We start from the raw sequence: 20,868 nt of genomic DNA on the forward strand, positions 1-20,868 counted from the left end.
GATGCACGCCCAGAATGAGAATATTGGGGATGTTAAGTCTCCCCAGAGGCTGGCCTGTGTGCAGCATTGTGATTACTTGTAAGAAGGGGGCTTCCTCCACCAGCAGCTCCCAGTTGCCTCCCAAAGCCCTTGACCTTAACAAATGGAAAATTCCTCCTCCCCCCTGCACCCTGCGACCTCCGCCCACCTTCTCTGATTGCCAGTGCAGCTGAGATGAGTCAGTTTCTCCGTCTCCTTCCTTGGAGTGGCCACGTTACAGGGCGCTGTGAGGTAGGGGGTCCTGTGAGTCATGTGCTCTCCAGGGCGTCCCAGCAAGCTGCCACAGCTGGAGCCAGCAGTGACCTGGGCCCTGTCATGAGACCCCTTGAGAACTGACATCAGGACCTGCTTTCAGCAGGCCATGGAGTCTCAGAACCCCAGCAACCCCCCTCCTGCGCCTTTGAAGGATCAAAAGGAAAAGTGTTAGATGCTCCAACTCTTTCAAACCAGCAACCTTGCCTCCAGGCTGGGGATATCTTGGGACTCTTTCTGCAGAGCTTCTCTGGCTTTGGTAGGAAACAAAGCCAGGATTTAGTGTTTCATTCTTTCCTGTCGGATGAGCAGGAGTCTGGGACTACTGGTGAAGCAGTACCTTTGTGTATAAATCAGGCCCATCCAGGAATCGGACTGTCCCGGGACATGCGTCGCCGTCCCCTGGAGTCAAGGGCACTGCCAGGCGCTCCCGTTTCACTTCCTCAGATGCACGTGCTTCCCAGCCTGTCATTCACATCCCTGCCCGGGTTCTGGGCCCTGTCATTGCTGCCTTGGGAGTGTCCAAAGGAAGCCCTGGGGGTACAGTGGGATTCCCCAAGTGCTGGAAGCTCTTGGCTATTCACAGGAGCGGCATCCACCATTTACAGGTGGACAGACACTGTTGCTGGGTCACCAGCACCCAGCAGGCACTGGCCACACAGAGCCGCGAGCGCAGATGGCAGAGCGGAGCGCATCCTGGCTGAGACTCGGCCTCAAACTGGCAGCAGTATTGAGTGGGGGACCCTCGTGGGCTGCCTCGGAACAGGACAAGGTCACCCTGGTTGCCATCCTGCCCTGAACACAGGAGCTGAGATCTGCCTCCAGGGCATGGGTGACAGGGAGAGAGAGACATGTGGCCTGCAAGTGCCCGGCAGATGACCTGCCACCCTCTGCCGCACAGAGGGGGTTCTCCCCAGATTCCCTCCAGACATCCCCTTGAAGAAGCAGGGTGTATGCTGGGGACCGCAGGGGAGTTTTGTGTGCTGGGCTCCCTTCCTAAAGGAGTAGGTAGGCAGTCTGCAATTCGGGCTCAGGCTAACGTTGGAAGGGTCCTCCCGGGCCTTCCCCAAGCATCCTGGTTTCTTTCTGTACCAGGAGGCCGTGTTTTCTGGATCTGTCTTGGCTTAGCTTCCACAGCAACTCTTGCCTCTATACATTTGCAATGCTTAAAGCAAAGCAGTGTGCAGTCCCGTGTAGAGCCAAATGGTTTCTTCCTAGAACAGTACCTAGAACAGTACCACTCGAGAGGAAGGCATTCTTTTTGTGAGGGTGGAGAAGGGAGAAATGCACCCCCAGGGTAGGGCCGTGCCAACCTGTGACTGGTCCTTCCCGCTGTGGTTTGTCTTGCACTGGCGTAGCGTGTTACCAGCTACTTTCTCATTTCTGGTTTTGTCCTCTTGGCCACGCAGCAAGGTCCATGACACCATCCCATCTTGCAGCAGAGAAAACTGACACTCAGAGGTGGTGACTTCCTCAGGGTCACAGAGCTGAGACAGAGACGGGATCCCAGCTCAGCCCCGTCCTCTGGCCCTGGTGACATAGATTTGCGGGGCTAGCAGGGTGACCCCGATGCCAGACCCAGGTACGGGGGGCAGGTCGCGCCTGTTCGTCGGTACTTGGAGCTGCCGTTTGTGGAGGGCTGGGGCCACACGCCTGAGGATGGAGTCTGTGTAGTGATCCGTGTTTGCATATCCTGCTGGCCTGCCTGGTCGATACACTGTCTTCTTGCTGCCCCTCGCTTCACTCAAGCAGCGTTGTGATTGAAGGCTTCTTCCCAAGGACGTCCCCCTTCCCCTGCCATGTCTCTCTTTGTTCTTTCAGCATCAGCCACTGTGCCCTGGGGCTGTGGCATCTGCGAATAAGTGGGTCACTGCTGCCTTCACTTGAATATTTATTCTTACCAATTCTGGGTCAAGAGGTGGCCTAGAGGCCTTCAGGACCAGTGTGGAGGGAACGTCCGTGTGGGGCCACAAGTTCTAGCGGCAGCAGGGACTTCACAGGACTTGGGGGCGCTCAGGGACACTGCTGCACACGTCCAGGGCACCACCATGTGCTCCCAGAGCACAGCTCCAGTAGGGTTCCGTGTGAAGGGTGCCCCCCGCAGGCTGGAGGAACTGACAGGACAGACGAGCTTCTTTATGGAGGGGAAACAGAGCATCTGGAAACAGAGCAGGTCCTAAGTCCAGTGAATGTGAACAAGCTGAGAAGAGAGGCCTGCCTGCCTCGCGACAGGGAGCGGGGTGTTGCTTCCAGCATCTGGGACATCCAAGCACCTCCTTCTTAGGGTAGTGACTGTTTGGGGACCCAGGACTACCAGGGAAACCCATCTTTTCATTCTCTTTCTTCCTCCCACAATGTGCCTCTGTCAGCTCCTCCTCGTTCAGTTCTGGAGGCTCCAGAAAGGTCTAATTTCATTTGCCGTTCACCCTTTTCTCCCCACCCATCCATGGGAAGATGCCCATCTTACGGGTGGCCACCGCGGGGGCAGTGAGCGGAGCAGCTTTCCTGGCCCGGGCCCAGGCTTGGCCGGCGCTGGGAGCTTGGCCTGGCGGAGATCTGTGGTATCTTCAGCCAGCTGCTCTGGTTCTGTGTCGGCACGAGCCTCTGGGAGGACCCCTGGCCCAGGGTACAACCCCGCCCCCATGTGCTGAAGCTCTGCTTTCCTCCCACAATCCTGGATCTAAGGAAGAATGAATTTCTGCCCCACATCCCAAAATGCGTGTGCCCACTACCCAAACAGGAGCTGGGTGAGTGAATTTTATCTTGAAACAGTGGCCAGCGCTCAGATTGAAATGAGTGACTTTAAAGGATCAGCTGGTGTCTTTCTTTTTCAAGGAAATCAATAATACAGGGACAAGCCTGTATTTTTCTTTCTGTCTTTTCCCCCTACGGAGCTGTCTGTATATCTCATTCTGGGAGTGACTTCTTGTTTTTTGGCGTGCTTTCCATCCCCCAGCCCCAGCCCTTTCTAAATGAAATTCCAATTACTCTGTCACTCACTCCGACACTGGTTTGTCTAATGAACTCCTGCCAAGGGACCCTGTAAGCCCCCACTACCCTCTGCGGCCTCCAGTCCATCCCCAGGCCTGCCCAGCTGCTGCCCCGGGTTGCTCCGGACCAGCCCTCACCTTTCTGAGGAGACCTCAGTAGCACAGTGACTGCCGCCCACCCCCCTTCCCAGCACCTTTGGGTGTTTGGCCCGAGCTTCCTCCTCCAGCTCAGTGAGAGGGTTGTTTTTATTTTCATGGGACTCTCAGGCACAGGGGTTCTGTCGGCTGACATTAAGTCCGCCATCCATCACACCCCACCTCTGCATGGCCAGTACCTGACACACCAGCTTAGAGGACGATGCTTAACCCCCTGAAACCCCCGTCTCATGCTCCCAGTGAAGAGACCAGGTTTGGGGAATCTGGATCATAAGCCCATGGGAGTGGTTTCTTCTGGACAGTCCCCAACCACCTCCCCCAAGCCTCAGAGGCTGCTCGCTTGTGCATTAGTTGGGGTCCTCCAGGCTTGACGGTGTCCTGCTGGGTGGAGAAAACGTGGTTCCTGCTCCTGAGCCAGCTGACTGCCACACGCCCTTGTCATGATGGCAGTTTGTCTCTCTGCCCCTGTAAGAATGCCCTGGATCTCGAACCCCATCTCTGTGATCTGGAAAGTCATGAGTACATCCTTGCAAATACCACTCGCCCAAGGCAAGTCAGTCTTATTCCTGGGCAAGTGGGAAAATGTCATTTTGACTTTGTCTGTTTTCTTACCCTTTCACCCTGCCCCCCCCCTTCTCGAGTTCACCCAGAGAAGTACATGGAGACAGGGCAATCACCTTGTGTACTGTTACCTTGCCGCCACCCCCCCACCCCCATACTCAACATCTCTTAATAAACCCCAATATATGAAAGTCCAAATGTATAAACAGGCCGGGGGGGTGATTATTTGTTACAAAATGATTCCTTACTTTACAGAAGGAATTGCCAGCAGGTTTCTCTTAAGTACTTCCATTTCCCTAGTGGTTTAAAATGTTCTGTGAAAATGAAGTCTTTATAAATCGAACTTTCAAAACCCATCTCTTGTGTGAAGGTGCAGAAATCTGAGTCCCAGTTCATGTAACGGGCAGCGTGGGATTGGGGTGGCATCACAAGCAGCCCACCTGAAAGAAACCGCCAGGCCACACACACCCCCCAGGCTGGGAGAGCTTGGTGCGGCTTCAGTGCACACCCACAGCCCACACCCGTACACAGGCCAGTTTGGTTGGGAAGCCTCCAAGTAGGTCTCCGTGGGGAGCGTCATCCCTGCTGGGGACCTTCTGCGCTGTGCTTTATCGGGACCGTTTTTATCCATGCTTCACACTGATCCCAGGCTGACCCAGCGCTTGAGGCTTGAGCCCTCCTCATCTGTGAGTAGCCCAGTCGGGGGTGGTAACCTGGTGTCCTTTGCTTCGCGAGCTACCTGGCCTGCCCCTGGCTGCTGACCCATGTGTGTGTTCAGTCTTTTCCATCAAGAAGCGGCTCCAGGCAAATGCCCAAAATGCTGTAGCCCAGGCCCTCTCCACGCTCTGCAGCCCTCTGCTTCCAAACCTCCCATTTCCGGGCCAAGACCTAAAAATGACTTTGTATTCTTCAAGGAAATGTCCCAGTTATTGATTCCCAATTCCCTGCTTCCCCCCTCCTTTTTTTTTTTTTTTTGCTTCATCTCCCCAAAAGTGCAGGAAAAAACTGTAATCTAAGGAATCCAGCAGCCTTCCAGTAGTTTTAGCGTAATATGGAATGTGCTTAAATATTTTGCACTAGTGGAATGAAAACCGTGCCAAACCATTTTCCTCCTCCGGCTCCGTGTCTCTCTGATGCTTTTATTCTATGAAGATGAGTGCAGGGTCCTGGCGGTGGCCCTGCAGAGTTCCGTGAAGCAATGCTGCTCCCTGAACTATGTTCACGGTCTGTTACAGGGTGTCTCTTATAAGCAGAATCTGGTGTCTTTCTAAATAGCGCCCCAAGGCACTGGTGGTAATTGTTTAATTAATTGAAGTGCTCATACTAAAGTAATAGCCGCGCCTCTCCGTCGTCCCAACCAGCAGGCTACCCTGCAAACCGTGCAGAGAATAAAAGTATCTGTGGGCACGTTCTCCGGATGGCGGGCTGGCCCTGAGATGACAGCAGAGCAAAGAACGCCAGACGGTGTACAGAAGCCAGCAGAGTGGTGCCCGGGACACGGGCATGACTGGCATTAAGCGGAGATGAACGATTAGGGTGCATGTGAATGATTAATTGCCGATTAATTAGCGTGAGCTCGGGATGTCTTGTGGATTAGCCAAGAGTAGACCAAGGTACGTTTTAATAAGCCTTCAAGTGCGAAGGGAGGTAGCGCAGGCGGTGTAGTGGGGCAGATGTTGGGTCCACATGTGAATCTAGAAGGAAGCAGAGAGCACAGCAGGGCAGACCGAGTTTGGCCGTGGGAAGAACTTCCTTTAGTCACGGGATTGAGACGTTCTAGGAAAACCTTGCGAAGGGAAGAGACCACCCGGCTGGGTGTTGGGTGCTGACTGGGGCTGGAAGACGACAGACACACGTGCCTGTGACAGCCAAGCAGTCCTGGCCGCGTCCTCCTCACCGCTCTAGGAGGGCTGTGCTCCACCCCAGAGACAGGGAACTGGCCCCCAGGAGACTGCCCAGCCGGTTCCCTTCCCCCAGATCAGGCACAGGAGCTTTCACTGTGTCTCCAAGTTTGGTTCCAGGACCCCCAGTGTGAGAAGGAATGCCTTCAGACACATACTAACAATACAGGTTCCCGGGTCTCACCCCAGGCCTAATGTAGCAGAATTCAGGGCCGCAAGCCCAGGACTCTGCATTTGCAACCAGTTCTGAGCATGATTCTGTGTCTGCTCCCCTGTGAGAAATCCTGCTGGCCGAGGACCCCTCACAGGAATAAACTGTCCTGCCTGCTCTGGTCTCCCATCAAGAATGGCTTCCGGAGCCACAGCTCTGGAGGCAGCTGTCAGGGATCCCCTGTGCCTTGCCTCTTCCAGGGAGACGGTGGCCAGACATGCCCAGGTCGCCAGCCTGGTGTCGTTAGTAGCTGGAGTTGATGCCTTGGGCTTCGGTGCCAACAGGGAACAGCATCACTCCTGCTCTGACCAGACTGGTTTCAGACTCTGAGTATCCTCAAGAGAAAAGGGCCTCCAACAACATACCGTTGCCAATGGTTGCTTTGTTACCTGGGGCCAAAAGGTCCCTCTCGGGTCCCTACAGAAAGCGCTCTCAGAGCCCAGCATGCCAGCCCCACAGGGAGGCCTCACTCTGACCACCAAGTAGGGAGGAAGCTGGAGAGTTGTTAGTGTGGTTTCTTATCCCCAATTCAACAGAGCTCCTTGATCAGCCAGCGTGACGTGCTGTCTCCCCTCCTTCCCCACCTCCAAGGTTACTCAGTGCCGGCAAAGGATCCTGTTCCAATCCTGCTCGGTTCGGGTCTATTTCGAGGTCACACGTCAGCGGGGGGAAGGGGTGGAGCCAGCCCGGCCTGTGCTGCTCCTCTGCAGGGCTCCCGTGTTCTGGGCACCTGACTTCCCTCCCTCCCTCCCCCGGCTCCAGCGCTGAGCGTTCCCACCGCCACCCGCCCTTCCTGTGTAGAGACAAGTGGGTAGAGTGGAATGAGGAAGGGAAGGTGCCGAGAGCATCTGCACGATCACCTCTCTGCGAGCTGTGCCCGGAGGGCAATGGCTCTGCGTCCTCACAGCCCCGGGCTGGGGCACCAAAAGCAAGCAGATGCTAGCAGGTTACTGGAGATGCAGACTCCCTGCAGGCGCTAAGGTCCGTGGGGCACACACACCGCCCGTCACTGAGTATCTGAGCCGCTTAATTCCTGAGAATCAGGTGGTTGAGGGTGTGGCAACTTTCTTGCCAGGATGCTGGGGGACAAGATTGATGGCCCAGAGGCTCCCACCCCTGTCACTCAGGACACAGTCCACGGTGCACAGAATGCTCCCCAACCCAGCTGCTCCCAAGTCCTCTAGTTCCAAGGACCTATAAGGACCGGTTGACCCCAGCCTGGCCCCAACAGCCATTCCCAGCCTCTGGGTCATGTGGCCAAGCAAGAGGAATCCCTCCAGCTTTCTCTGTGTGTGAGGCAGTGGCACAGTTCCTCTCCAGGCATGGTCCCTGTCCCCACCCTCTCCCTTCCTTGACATCCTGTGTACACGGAGCTGGTTTGATTCTCTGTGGAGAGATTTCAGTGGCTAAATCTGGCGCCTGTGAGGAAAGCCTTGCCTCTCTTCCAAGACCTGTTTCTTTTGGCCGCAGGTGGTTTATTGCAGCCTGCCCTGGACACATGCACCTTCCTCGCTCTGGTTCCATGGGGCCCGCTGCAGCCCAGGTGGACAGAAGTGTGTCCGCATGCTTTCTCTCCCCGTCCCCCAGAACCTGTAGTTCAAATGATCAAAGTCCCTTTCAAACCTCGTCCCATTAGAAACGAGAGGACTCCCACCCAGGGGTCACACGAGAGCCCTGGAGCCCGCTTGTCCACAATGAGGGTGCTGCTCTCAGGGCCCTGGTCCCTGTTGTCCAGGCATGAGGATTGCCCCAGGGTCACGAGGCTTTATGTTTCTGTATGTCATTCTTTCAGCCCTGCTTTTAGGCAAATCTGACTGCCATTTCCCCGCTAAAAACCTTTTAGCAGCTCCTCTCCGTAAGACAGTATCTGAACTTAATGAGGCACGGTCTGTTCCAGTCTCCTTCTGGAAACTTCTCTCTCACCACTGCCCCACCCTCACTGGCCATTGTCCTTAAAAACGCTATGCACTTTGGTGGCTCCGTGCCCTTCGTTTGCCTTTCCCTTGCTTCAGAGTCTGACAAGCACTTGCTTATTCCAGACTGAGATCGAGGCCCTTTCCCCTGAGACACCCGCAGCCCCCCCTCCTCTCCCCAGCCCACCCTCCTCTCCCCTCACCCGTGCCTGGCGTTGATTGGCCTTTTATAGAGTTCAGCTGCTCTGCCTCACTGTGAGCTCCTTGAGGGCGGGGCTGTGCCTTGTTCACCTGGCCGTCCAGAGCAGCGTGGGGCCTCACACAGGAACTTGCTTTGTGAATGAGACCACTCTTGGGTGGGCTTGCACTGCTGGGTCTGTGGCCGGGCATGGGTGCGAGTCCCTCCGTCAGCCCTGGTACCTGCTGACACGCAGGCTCACCACAGCTGGTGGCCGCTGCTCTAGCGGAAAAACTCCGTGTCCAGCCAGCCCCTCCTTTCCCAGAGGCACGGCTCATCCTCTGCCCTCATTGCCCGGACGGAAGCTACCCCTCAGCAAGGGCTACGGACACCCTGTCTTTGGGGGCTGGAGGTGGAGGGAAGCAGTCAGAAACTGTCTGTTTGCCAGGAAATCGAGCAGGGCTCACTGCCCATCTCTTTCTCTTCCGTCCCCTCTTTGGTGCCTGAGATATGAGCAATGAGGTATTAGAACAGGTGCCAGCTCCAAAGTCAGGTCTGTTTCTCCAGGCAGAGTCCCCAGCCCTCTGCCTGTTTCACCCCACTTCCCACAGCCTCGCGCACACACACCCCCTGTGTCCCACCCCAGCCTCTTGTCAGATGTCTCAAAGCCCGCCTAGGTCAAGACCAGGCGTTGGTCTTGTCACCTGGACGTGTGGGTGTGGGCTCCAGCTCTCTCACGCTGGTGAGGAGCCAGGCTGGCCTTTACAAAAACCCAGGTGGCTCATAATCATTGAGTGAGTGACTGCGGGTTTTCCACAATATTTATCTTTTCCCCCCAAACCACAAGGGTTGCAGCTTTGGCATCAAATCCTTGGAACTCTGCCCACCCCCGGGTACCATCTGGCCTTTCAGCTGAAAAAGAGACAACACAGGCATGCAGTCTTGTCCAGTAAGAGGGCGAGGGGGACAGCAGCCGTGCCAGGCTGACGCCATTGGACCAGCCCGGCCCCCGAGGGAGCCAGGCGTGGAGGGGGTAGTGGACACTCTTCCTCTAGGACGTAATGAAGGGAGGCAGTGAAATGCCCTAACGAGGGTCTGGGCCTTGGCTGTGGAAACCTGAGTTGTGACCTCAGCTGCGTCTTAGCTGTGAGCTGTTAGACAAGTTATTTAATCCCCACACCCTCACTTTTCTAAAATGGAGGCAGTCATCCATTTAAAGGGTGGCAAGATTAAAAAGAGATCTTAGATGGAAGATGATGTCATGTCTAGGCTCACAGTGGATGCCCAGTAATGGTTCTCATGCAGGTCCTGGGAGCCTCTTTCTTCCCTGTCCCCAGGGCAAAGCCTCCTCTGCGAGAGGGACCATCTCCTCGGGAGTGTCAGGAAGCTGGGAAAGGCTCTAGGGGCAAGAGTGGCGTGTCTGGGGATAGAACTCTCCCTCTCTGCCAACAATTTCGCCTCATAAGGCAACTCCCCAGCCATGTCCCAGCTGGGGGCTTGGAGGTGACATTGGGGGTAATACCTGGCCGGTGTCTGGGACTTGTCCTGATTCTGACGGCGGGGCCCAGGAGGGGGTTCTGAGGTGGTGGTCGAGATGGCTGGGGCCACGGCAGCATGCGTACGGGAAAGACGTGGGCTCCCTCCAGCAGTCGTCACAGTACGTGGACCATTTCCCGGTGGTGTGTGGCCAGCCACCCACCCTGTACTGAAGGAGACCTCCAGTGGGTTGTGACATTTCACTCTCTCCCGGGCAGCTCCTTCTCCCACCATCTTTAAAACAGTTAAGCAACCAGGCTCTAGGTAAGACATCACACTGCTCGATAATAGAAGCTTGTGACGAGTTTCCTGACCTTTTCTTATCACCATCTATGGATTAAGGAGGAGACATGCTCTCTCTGTCTCCTTTTTTTTTTTCTCTTTGCCTCCCAGAGCAAAACCATAGGTTTCAGACCCCAGGTCTCTAAGGATTTCTGTCTCGCCTATGTAGGGCAGGGGGTGTCTAGAGAAGGGGGTTCCGCAAAGGAAGTTATCTGGGTTCTTTCCTAGGTCTCTGCTCTGTTTCCAGTTGCCTTGAAAAGGGGGAGGCAGAGGTGTTGAGGAAGAGACCTGGGGGTGTTCTTGACTGTGTAACAGTCAAAAGCAGCCTTTCAGTCAGTGTGTCGGGGGGTAACCGAGCTAGCCCAGAGCTGCTTTCCCAGTGCCCTGGCTGTCTCGGGGCTGAGAGGACTGCAGACGGCATCACCCAGGCTCCTGGAGACTTGAGCGAAGCTCCGGGGGCCTGGGCCGGCCTGTGCAGGGCTCTCCCCTCCAGCGCGGGTGCTGATGGTCAGGGAGCTCTCGTCCCGCACGGCCTGCAGTGCGGCTGCCACTTGCTTCCGGGCCCCAGAAGCAGCTGCTCCCTCATCTCTGTCCTGGAGGCTCTCATCCATTCTCTTCCCAGCCACAAGCGACTGAATTCACACGTGGGAGGCTGCGCTCTGGACTTGTGACAGCTGGAGCTGTCCGTGGGGAGGTGGTGGGAGGTGGGGAGCCCTGGCCCACCAGGTCCTTGGGGGCAGCGTCAGAGAAAAGAGCAGCCTCCCCTTCCATGGTTTCTCCCCAAAATTATTGTCCCAGGCTCCTGGGTAGCATTTTCGCCAGTATTTTCACAAAGGTTGTTGAGTATCAGCTCAGTGGCCCGTCTGTGTCTGCGCCGAGAAGGGGCCCAGAGTTGCACCCTCTTCTCAGTTAGTCGGCCATAGGGACTTGTCTTCTTCCAGCTCCCTGAGCAGGGGTTTGACTCGCTGTTGAGCCTTTCTCTTCTGGATCTGGTTTCTTGCCTCTGTTTCGTAGCTCAACAGCCACTTTGGAACTCACTGTGGGAACCTAGACCTTTCTGGCTTTTACTGCCTTTGCTTGGGGCTCAGCATCCTCCTCTCTTGGGGGCTCAGTGCTCTCTTCTCCCAAGGACTCAACGCCCTCCTCTCCCGGAGGCTCAGTATCTTCCAGCAAGTAGAGACTCACCTTTCCACAAGAGCTGCAGGCGTTACATATCTCCGCACTATTCAGAATGGGGCCGACTTGTTTGGCATAAGCAGACTTGGTTTTCTGCTGAAAGATGTCGTGAGGTAATAGTTGGATTCCAAGTTGACTTCTAGGCATTAACTCTCTGTTTTTATCTTGTGGCATCACCTGACGCTTTCAATCTTTTCATCCATTCAGGAAATGTCTCCCAAGTACCTTCTAGGCTGGGGTTGGGAGGGAGAGGTGGGCCCAGGATTTAGAGGCCATGGTAACTTGCTCTAAGCAGCAGTTCTGGGGTGGTGTTGGGCAGACGAATCATGGCTGCAGAGGGGTAAGTGCACTCACAGAGGCGCCCCCGCCCCTGTCTTCATTACTCTCCACCAGGCAAACGGTACTTGGGGGATCGGTGGCGGAGAGATTGGCAGCGTCTCCATCATGCTTGGGTTGGTGTCTGAAGCCCAGCAGCCGGTCCTGGTAGAAGTCCCCGCTCACACCACAGCTGCTCGCATCCCTGGATCACTCAGACCTGGGCTGGGCCCTTAGAGGGTCGCTGCTCGTCTTCTGCCCTAGGGGGTGGGGGGGTTGTCGTTTCTGAAACCTCATTCTCACGCTCAGACAACCTCCTCTAGATGGCGTGATGCATCTCATCCTGGGTTTTTGGCAAATAAGCTGCGATGATGGTTCACTGGGCTTGGCACACGCTACCAACACGACTTCAGGCCCGCACCTGTTCTCATTCCCTCACAGTCATTTGGTCGGGAAGAACTTGAAGCCCCCTAAAGAGCTTTTGGACCATTACTGAACTTGGGTGGAGGAAATGGAGTCCAGCAGGAATGGTACTGACATAACCTTCTTTGGCTGGCGGTCCTCACTCACCTCAGTCCTTGCTCCTCCCCCACCCGGGGTGTTTGGGGGACAGATGCGCGTGCTCATGTGGGTGTGTGCTGATCCCAGTCGGGTCAGGCGGGCGGGGCTAATGGTCACTGATCGCCTTCTGTGCACACGTAACGTGCTTGGAGAAGTTCACCAATGCTCCGGGGCCTCCCAGCCGGGCAACATCAGGACACAACCCCCCCATACCCCCATTTCAGTGCATGGGGCCCTGGAGTCGGTGGCCCCTCCACTGTCCCTTGCTGTCTCAGAACTCCCCTCCTTTTTTGAGGATGAAGCCCCGAGACATCGTTCAAGTTGGGAAATTACGTGTAAAAACCCCCCAACCAAAATGTTCAGAGCCACTTGAGAAACAAAAATAGAATCCTTGAACATTTCTTCAGTGTACTTCAAGGACGGTAGAAAGTTCCATTCCCACGCAGGGATGGGTTCCCACTGCGTTGCCATTAACCCCAATTAACTCTTAACCCCTCGAACCTGACAAGGACAGCCTTGCAGCCTGGGCATCCGCTTCCTCTACCACTTGAAACACCCTGCAGGACCAGTCCAGAGAGCTCAGCTGTGCCATCAGCATGGTGCCATCTCCGCCTGAAGCAGCCCCTGAGCCCCGAGCCTGCCAAGCCCGTGTGCCCTGCAGTCAGGTCCCGCACATCCTGTGTGCTTAGGGTCGAGCAGGCAGCACATCGCGTGCCAGCTTCCAGCCTTGCTTCGTCACCCCTGCTAACAGAGTTAACAGAGAAATCCGCCTCACCCCAACCCTCGAGCAAGAAGGCTCTAAGTGGATCCTCTGGCCTTTTATGTTGGAACTCTGGGGGCAGACAGGTGGAGCGAAGAGAAAGCTTCTGATGCCTGCATTCTTGGCTCCTGGAAGCTCCATCTCACTGCACGGTGGGAGCCACAAACAAACCCCAAAACCCTTATTTTTAGAAGGAAATAAATAATAAGCGAGCACTCCGAGAACTTGCCATCTAGTGAGTCACCCGCTTGCTGTCTCGTCAGGTCCCTAGTGGACCTGCCCGCTGGTCAGTGGTGCCTCCCTCAGTTCGAGCTTTCTCTCGGGCCTGGAGCAAGGGGACACCAAAGAAGCATGGCCTTTGTGCCTCACTGGCCACTGCTGGCTTCACAGCCTTTGGGCCTTGGTTCCCACTGGTGCTGCGCTAGGTCGGGGCAGGGCTGAGAGGACCCACCAGCCCGCCTGCTGGCCGTTCTGCCTATCTTCTAGGATATTCTCTCACTGTCACTTGTTGCAGAGGTAATTGGTTATTCTCTGTCCCATGGAGTTGCTCAGAGGTTCTTAGGACATTTGTCCTGTGTGGTGGCCGTCACTTGAGCACACTGTTCTCTCCTGTCTTCCCTTTCCTCCAAGAGCAGTGTGCCCTCGGTCTCTTCTGTCTTTTCTGAGGGGAGTGAGAGAGACTAAGGGTGTTGGTGCATTTCGTCCAAGGTTCAGTTCCGATTAGAAGCTGTGATCCACGCCACTCTTCCCAGCGGGGGAAAAGACGACAGCACACAGGATTTGGGGCTTCAGCTTTGTTTTGTAAGAGAACTGGTAGGTGGCTGGTTTGTGACCATTTGGGAACTCTGAATGTACTGTCTCCCAGGGGTAGGCATGGGAAGAGTCGCTCCTTTGAAGACCTTTTTAGGTTCTTGACCTGAGGTTTCTTCTATGACATCATCCTCTCTGGAGGCCACACAGACTGACAGAGTGATCACAGCCCATTGGGATCCAAGCCTTTCCTTGATGAGGGTCCCGGGAGACGCTGCTGATGGCAGGCTGCCAGGTTCCCCAGGCTCTACTCAGATGCACCTTTTCTCCTTTATTGGGGCTGAGTACCATTCCCCCGAAACCAGTGGGTACGCTCGGAGCATGGCGGTTTCCATTTGCTCTTCCTAAGTCAAAGCATGTTGATTTCACCACTATTTGGGGAAGGGTCTTTCCCCTGACACTGTGAACTGCTTTCCTGTGTGCCTTTTGCTCTGCCAGCTCAGACACTGCCCGTGCGGGAGGGATGGCAAAGAGTACGAAGCAAGTCAGCCAGACTGGGGTTGCCTCCTCCCCCACTGCAGGGTCATACCTTTCTACCAGGCACTTGCAAATGCCTGCGAATGCTTAGTGAGCATCTCAAGTGTGCCAAGCCTCCCTCGGTGCTGGCGTGAACAAGGATGCCATCACGGGGCTTGCGCTCTGCTGGGGGCACAGAAGGAACCCATGATAAAGGAGCAACTCACAGCCTACAAGAATTAAGTACCAAGACAGCAGCCATCAGCTTGGTGGTTCTGTCGAGAGCCTCAGGGAGGATTAGAACATTTGGAGAGACTCACGGAGGAGACTGGCACTTGAGCAGGGCTTGGAAGGTGACAGGAAGAAGGAAGGTGGAGAGGGAAGTTCTCTGCCAGCAGGCGAGATCACGAGACTAAAGACCTGAGGGTGAGAATTAGCTCGAAGTGGGAATGTGGAAGGGGAGGAGGGAACAGCCCAACACAGGGTGCAGAGTGTGGGAGGGCAGTCAGAGGGGCAGGGGCAGGAGACTTCCGTGCCCCCTCCGCTGCTTCTTACTCTCCCCAAACCTCCCTCGTCCCTCAGCCCCCTCGTTAATAACATGAGGCATCGTCGCCTGCGTGGTGACCTCACAGGTGGCCATGGTCCCTGAGGGTGAGCTCTCTGCAGAGTGCACCTGCAGCACCGGGCGGGACGTTATCCTGGGACAACTCTGATGTGATGGGCTGGTGAGCGTCACAGCAGCTGGGCAGACAGGGCAGATACGCAGGCTGAAGGCAGGACCCAGAGACTGGCAGCCTGTCGAGCTGGAGTTCCGTTTGGGATTAGCTCCAAATTTAAGTTTTGTTTCTCTGACCTGCTGAATTTGCACAGAGATTTGGGGGCAGGCAGAGAGGTATCAAGCTGCTTTCCTCTTGGGCTCTGGCGTTGACGCACTTCCTGCTGCTTCCCCATTTTGTACAATTAAACAAAGGACACAACACATGGCCAGGCCTGGGCTCATTTTGGGTGTGAAACAAGGTTACGTTGCATTGGAGCCTTTCCTCTCTGAGTGCCGTGGGCTGTGGGGTTAAAACTCACAAGGGAGGCAGGTGATGAGCACAGCTCCGCCTCGGCAGGCAGGCCTGAGTCGCAAGTTCCTGATGTAAAGATCTATTGTCTTAAGGAGCACAGCGCGTGTTTCTCCCATTCCTAGTCGGGGACTGGCTGTTCCGACTGCTCCAAACCGCTCCCGACAGGAACGTGGTGGCTCGAGTTACCCACGGAGCCTTCAGTTCACAGATACCAGCCAGCTTGTGGGGCGTGAGCATCCGGGCCTCCACAAAGCCTGTTCTGTCCAGTGTCTCTCTCCTGACCCTGAGGAGTGGATTTCCTTCCTGCCTCCAGCGAACAGAGGCCTGGGAGGTAGATTAGGACTCTCTTTATTCCCCTGCCCTTGGATTCCTTTCTGGCAGAGGCCGGAGAAATGTGGCTCGTCCCTGCTAGCCCCGTCCTCCAAGCGTATGCAAAACTCGGCTCAGTCCTCCTGGGGGGACACCGTGCCGAGCACTGTTGGGGGGGTCACAGCAGAGTCCAGTGAGGGGAATCCTAAGACAACAGCTGGGTGAAGGAGCAGGCTTTTGAGTGGGACTCCACAGACGGCAGGCCTGTCCCGCAGAAAGGAGGGACGAGCTTGCCGAGCAAGGCCCAGTGGCAGGAGACACTGAGCACGTGGGGACGCACACAGCCCAGGGCTGCGAGACTGCAGGCGCTGGGGTGGCATCTTCAGACCCGAGGTTGAGGGAGGTGGCTGGAACCAGACCATGGGGCCACTGGCCTTTGTCCTCTCTGAAGTGACAGGCCACTGAGGATTAACGAGCAGATATGGTTGGGGCTGAGTGTGGGGAGATGACACTGGCTCCGGGCCCAGGAGAGAGAGGACAGACAGGGATTGGGACAGATTCCGAGAGGACAGTCCTGAGCTCTCCCCAGCCCCCTGCCTATCTGATGCCTCTCACTTTAGATATTATTTCCTCCAGAACCTCCCCCCCCCCCGTGTCCCCACCCCAGTCCCACCCAGGCAGGCTAGGAGGCGCTCCCTTTGCGGTCCAGGACTGTGAGAAATGCATTTCTGTGGTTTTAAGCCACCAGGTTAGATCCTCTACACCAGCACAGGAAGTGAGGAAGGAATCTGAGATTGTTGGAAGTTTGGAACCAGAGCAACTGGAGGTGGGCTGTGCTCTTAACCTACACGGGGATGCCGGGGGAGAAGCTGCTGCGTTGTCTGTAGACCCCATGTTAAACCTGGAGTGCCGCGGGGACACTGTACCAGCCGTGTCCCTGGGGACGGGAGCTGCCGTGTGTCCGTGAAGTCTGGCAGAGTTGCCGTGGGGCCCTTGGTGCATGTTTAAACTCACTGACCGAAGGAGAAAGAGCGACACAAGTGGCCCCCTTTGCACCTTCCCAGGTCTGTCTCAGGCCTTATGTCCAGTGATCTGCCCAGGATTTTGTTAGAAAGCAAAGAATTGCTTTTTTCTTTTCTTTAAGAAACCGCGTTTGTCTGCAGTGGTTGGTGTCGTGCCTCCCCTTAGGAGAAGTATTAGGGGAGTCCTTGAACAGAGACTTGAGTTTGAACTGATCACTGGCATTTGGGGGTTGGAAAATTGCTCAGGAGCCAGCTAATTTATAATGTCATACCGGCTAGACGAGAAGACCCGAGAGGATAGGCTGTCTCTCGGCTTTCTAGTTCTTCTTTTTGAAAAAGAAAAAGGAAAACAGAAGGTGCCACGCTTGGCTGTTCAGCACTCAGAGGTGACCTCTGTCCAGGCGAGACCATCGGGACCCTGGGGCCGTGTCTTCTCCTGCACCCCCTTCCTCCCCAAAGACCTTGCAGCCACCAAGGCATGGCAGCACATGACGCAGCTCCATGTCCTCTGTCCTTTCCCAGCCCAGACGCCTGTCCCTGCAGTAGCCGCGTCTGGCTCTACCTAATTTGCAGAGGACACCTGTTCCGTAATTAGCCCCAGCTTGTGCTGTGTATCTGTCTGGGTGCCCTCTGATGCGTGAGCCAGCGGCCCCGTGCAAGGGCTGCTGTGTGGCAGTCTGTGCGTGTTTCCTGTACTAAGTGGCCCTGCGCCCTCCCAAGTGAAGTGGTCCGTCTGGGGTCCTGAGCATTAAAAGCAAAAGAAACTACGTCCCAGCTGCCGTCCAGCTGTGGATGTCACTGCTGTGGACCAAATGAACCTTCCAAAAGAGCCTTTCACCGCCTCTTCCCACTGCGAGGATAGACCCGCTGTCCCTAGGACTGGACACGAGTGCCAGGTGCGGGCGGACCCTTGTCTGAGCGCCTGTTGACTCTCAGCCCCATCAGTCAGCTGGCACTGCACATGGACTTCTGACTCTGCATTCTTGAGATGTGTCCATGTGCTTGGACTTAGTAAATAGAGGGACACTGTAGGGGGCTGGGATCCCATGCGACGGTTTTATAAAATGGGCCTCCTGTGTAATAGCATGTTGGTGAACATCTGCCGAGGAGGAGGAAGATGGATTTGGCATCCGAGAAAGGACTCCTGGAGGAAAGAAGCAGTGCAGCTTACAGAAGCAGAATTCCCTGCCTGCCACTGGGGCTGATTCTGCTTTCCCCGTTTGTACATAGTGGAACTTCCTGAAAACCAGTCTTCAGGCTTCAGAGATGAGGTCTGACCTCCCACATGAGCCACCGCCAAGGAGATTTCCAGCACCCACAGCTCGAGTGCCCTGCTTTCCGTGGGAGGCACCGCAGGTCAGAGGTGAAACACCTCGCCACCTGGCCTCCGGGCGCCCGGGAGTCCGGTTCGGATCAGGCCATGGTTATTTGGAAACTCTTGTGGCCAGTGGCTTTGTACGTATCCTTCCACATGACATCTCCCTCTCCCATCCTTCAGAAGAGAAATCCATCGGTGGAAAGTTTCCCTGAAATAGTAATTTTCCTAAACAACTTGCTGATGGAGCTCCATACAGACCTGATGGCATTTGGTGACTGCACCTTCCTGTGTCCCCAGCCCTTCTCCCTGGGCCTGAGGGGAACCGGGCTGCCCTGAGTCCCTGTCCTCTAGCCTGATGGAAACGCTTCTCTCCCCCCTCTCCTAAACGGAAGCAGAGCTGGTCCCCAGCAGAAAGCTCTTTCCTAAACGGAAGCAGAGCTGGCCCCCAGCAGAAAGCTCTTTCCAGAAGTCTCCCAGCCCTCGTGACTGCCAGAAGGCTTTACCCACCCCAGCTAATTAGAGCCTTTTCCTTAAGCAGCACTTTAGTCTTTCTTTCGTGTCATTCAGTCTCAGACTGATAATGGACTTGGATAAGAGATCACAGCTTCTCCCACATCCTGTTCTCCTTGTGATGGGGGCGGGGAAGGGACAGGCTCAGCTCCCCCTTCTGCTGAGCTCCCGCAGGCGATCTGGCTGCCAGGCCCAGCAGCTGGGGTGTAATCACCCAGAGCCCGACACCCCAAAGTGGGCCCCCCACCCCACATTCGGGCTTCCCAGCGTCTGCCGCATCTCTGGTGAGTGTCAGTAGCATGAACATGGTAAAAACGGCCCAGTGTAAATGCTAATAAGGCTGATGCCTCTGCTGCTGCCAGTGGCAGATTGGAAATGGTGCCATCATCCTAACTCCAGCCAGCGGCTCTTAATTCCTCTGCCTCCTGAGCGCCTAATTTGGCATGAAGATCCTAACCTCCCCTCAACCCCAGTCTCTACCTCGCCACGTTCACCCGTTTTCTTTTGCAAAGAGGGTTCAGATCTCCCACAGACCAGTTTTCTAAGACAGGCTTTGAATTCTTTTTTAAGTAAACACTCTCCCCTGTTCTCCAAAAAGGAAGAGAACCGAGGTGCCAGCAGGCAGCCGCTCCTCTGGCTGGACTCCCACCCGCTCCCCAGATTTCTCCACACCGTCTTTCCCTGGATGTGCTACTTGTCTTCTTGGTCTGGGGTGTTTCTCTGAGGGACTTGCCCTGGAAGCCACTGGCTCTGGGTCTCCAAGGTTCCTCTTCTCTTTAAGTTAAAAACATTGCTGATGAGTGACATCCTGACATCCTGCTTGGTCCTTGCCTCTGAACCCTCCAGAGCCGTGTCCCCTCCAGTGTCCCCTCCACTGCCGTGCATTGTCAGGGCCCCCGCCGCCCCTCCTCCCCGTGTCCTTCCTTTCCAGTAAGCCCTGAGGGCCTGCGTGCCTGGTGCTTGGGATCCTGTCTTCCTACCCTTTTGTACCTAATCTGTGCTGTTCCCAGCTCAGTGCCGGGCTGTGAATCTTTAGTCACTGTTTGCTAAACAGAAGTAAGTAGGCGATGGTGGCCCCAGGATGTCACCTGGACTAGCCTGGAAAGGGGTCTCAGGACAGTAAGTGTGAGGGACGGCAGAGAAGCATGGCCCTGGGTTTCTGTTGTACCCCTGACACTGGAAACTCGCAGGTGATGCTATCTGACCCCAGGGGCCTCCGCCCGGCCAGGTGCGTACCTGGATTAGGACCAGCCTGGCCCAGAGGTGGCGTGAATGGTGTGCTACTTGCTGCCTGGACTGTGCGCCCCTCTCACTCTTGTTTTTGTTGCTCAGGCTGTCTTTACTCTCCTGCTGGGACCCTTCACCTTCTTTGACGTCCAGAAAACCAAGTACCTGCAGATCCTGACCTCCCTGATGAGATGGATCGGTGAGTCTGACAAACCTCTTGCGTCTCTGCCCGTTCTCCCCTCGTCCCCGCCTTAACCTTTCCTGAGACAGCCGTGCGGGCGCGCAGGCGTAGCTGGGACGTGGTGGAGGTTTCCGTGGGCTCCCGAGGGCAAGGCGGAGGCTGGTGCGCTGCTTGCCTTTTCACTGGTGGGGACATTTTAGTACTGAAAAGTTGATGTCGTTTTGAGGTCACATAGTGTGGACAGGGCTGGAGGTAGCCCCAGGACCGCTGACCCTGGAGCCAGCCTTTTTCACACGCCCATGCTGGGTCCCCACCACCCCACAGACTCTGGGGTCAGGCTCCACCCCCTCGAGAGCCTGTGCCATTCTGGCACGAGAGCAGTGCCATTCTGCGTTCTCGCGGGTGCACTATGCTGCACAGCCATAAAACCAGCCGGCCGTGGCGGCCGCCTCCACATCCCCGGCTACGGTGCCTTCTGACTGACTGACACCCCGCTGAGCAAGAGTGTGGCTGTCCTGGGGGGTTGTTTGCGGGTCTCTCCCTTTAAATCAGGTATGCAGTAGAGAGCTCGTTCATTCTGCCACACCATCCTGCTAGCCACCCGGAGGGGATGGCTGCTGACCCACCTCTACCCAGGACAGGAAGGTGTGGGGTCCCTGCCACCCCGTAAGCTGGCACGCGCTCTGGGATCGGTTTCACGCTTGTTTTGGTCTGGTGCTGTTCTGGGTGGGGCTTCCCCTTCCTGACCCTCTTCCCCAGCTTCCTTTCCCACTGCGTCCGCCCCCGTCAGGACTCAGGTATACATCGCTCCTCATTACATGCCGGCACTCAGCACTAGATCATGACAAACCCAGACAGTTTCCGAGCAAATGACTGCCGGCAATTCTGGCACCTCTGGTCCCCCGGAACCTCCCGCTTGGGATTACAAGATCCCCGGTAAGGAGCCATCACCTCACGGGAGCCCTGGCATCTTCAGTTGGAAGGGACGGTGCAGTCATCCCAGGCTGTGCAGCGAGCCACCAGGAGCTCACGACCAGAGAAGAGTCCCGCTGTGCTCTGTGGGGACCGTTTGTCAGTGCTGGGAAGTTCTGCTTCGGTTTGAGCCAGACCCACCCGCCTGTAACTTTTTCCCAC

At 56.0% G+C, this 20,868-nt stretch overlaps 1 protein-coding gene across 2 annotated transcripts in view; it reads left to right on the top strand.

Moving 5' to 3' along the window:
* Window positions 1-20,868, top strand: part of TMEM104 (transmembrane protein 104) — a 52,096-nt gene that overhangs the window by 18,016 nt on the left and 13,212 nt on the right. For both annotated transcript variants that reach the window (XM_033090657.1, XM_033090658.1), the window contains exon 9: window positions 19,659-19,752. In XM_033090657.1, coding sequence (XP_032946548.1) covers window positions 19,659-19,752 — 94 coding nt within the window. The remainder of the gene's footprint in view (window positions 1-19,658; window positions 19,753-20,868) is intronic.

Source organism: Rhinolophus ferrumequinum, chromosome 21, assembly GCF_004115265.2.
Source record: "Rhinolophus ferrumequinum isolate MPI-CBG mRhiFer1 chromosome 21, mRhiFer1_v1.p, whole genome shotgun sequence".
In the NCBI taxonomy this organism is placed as follows: domain Eukaryota; kingdom Metazoa; phylum Chordata; class Mammalia; order Chiroptera; family Rhinolophidae; genus Rhinolophus; species Rhinolophus ferrumequinum.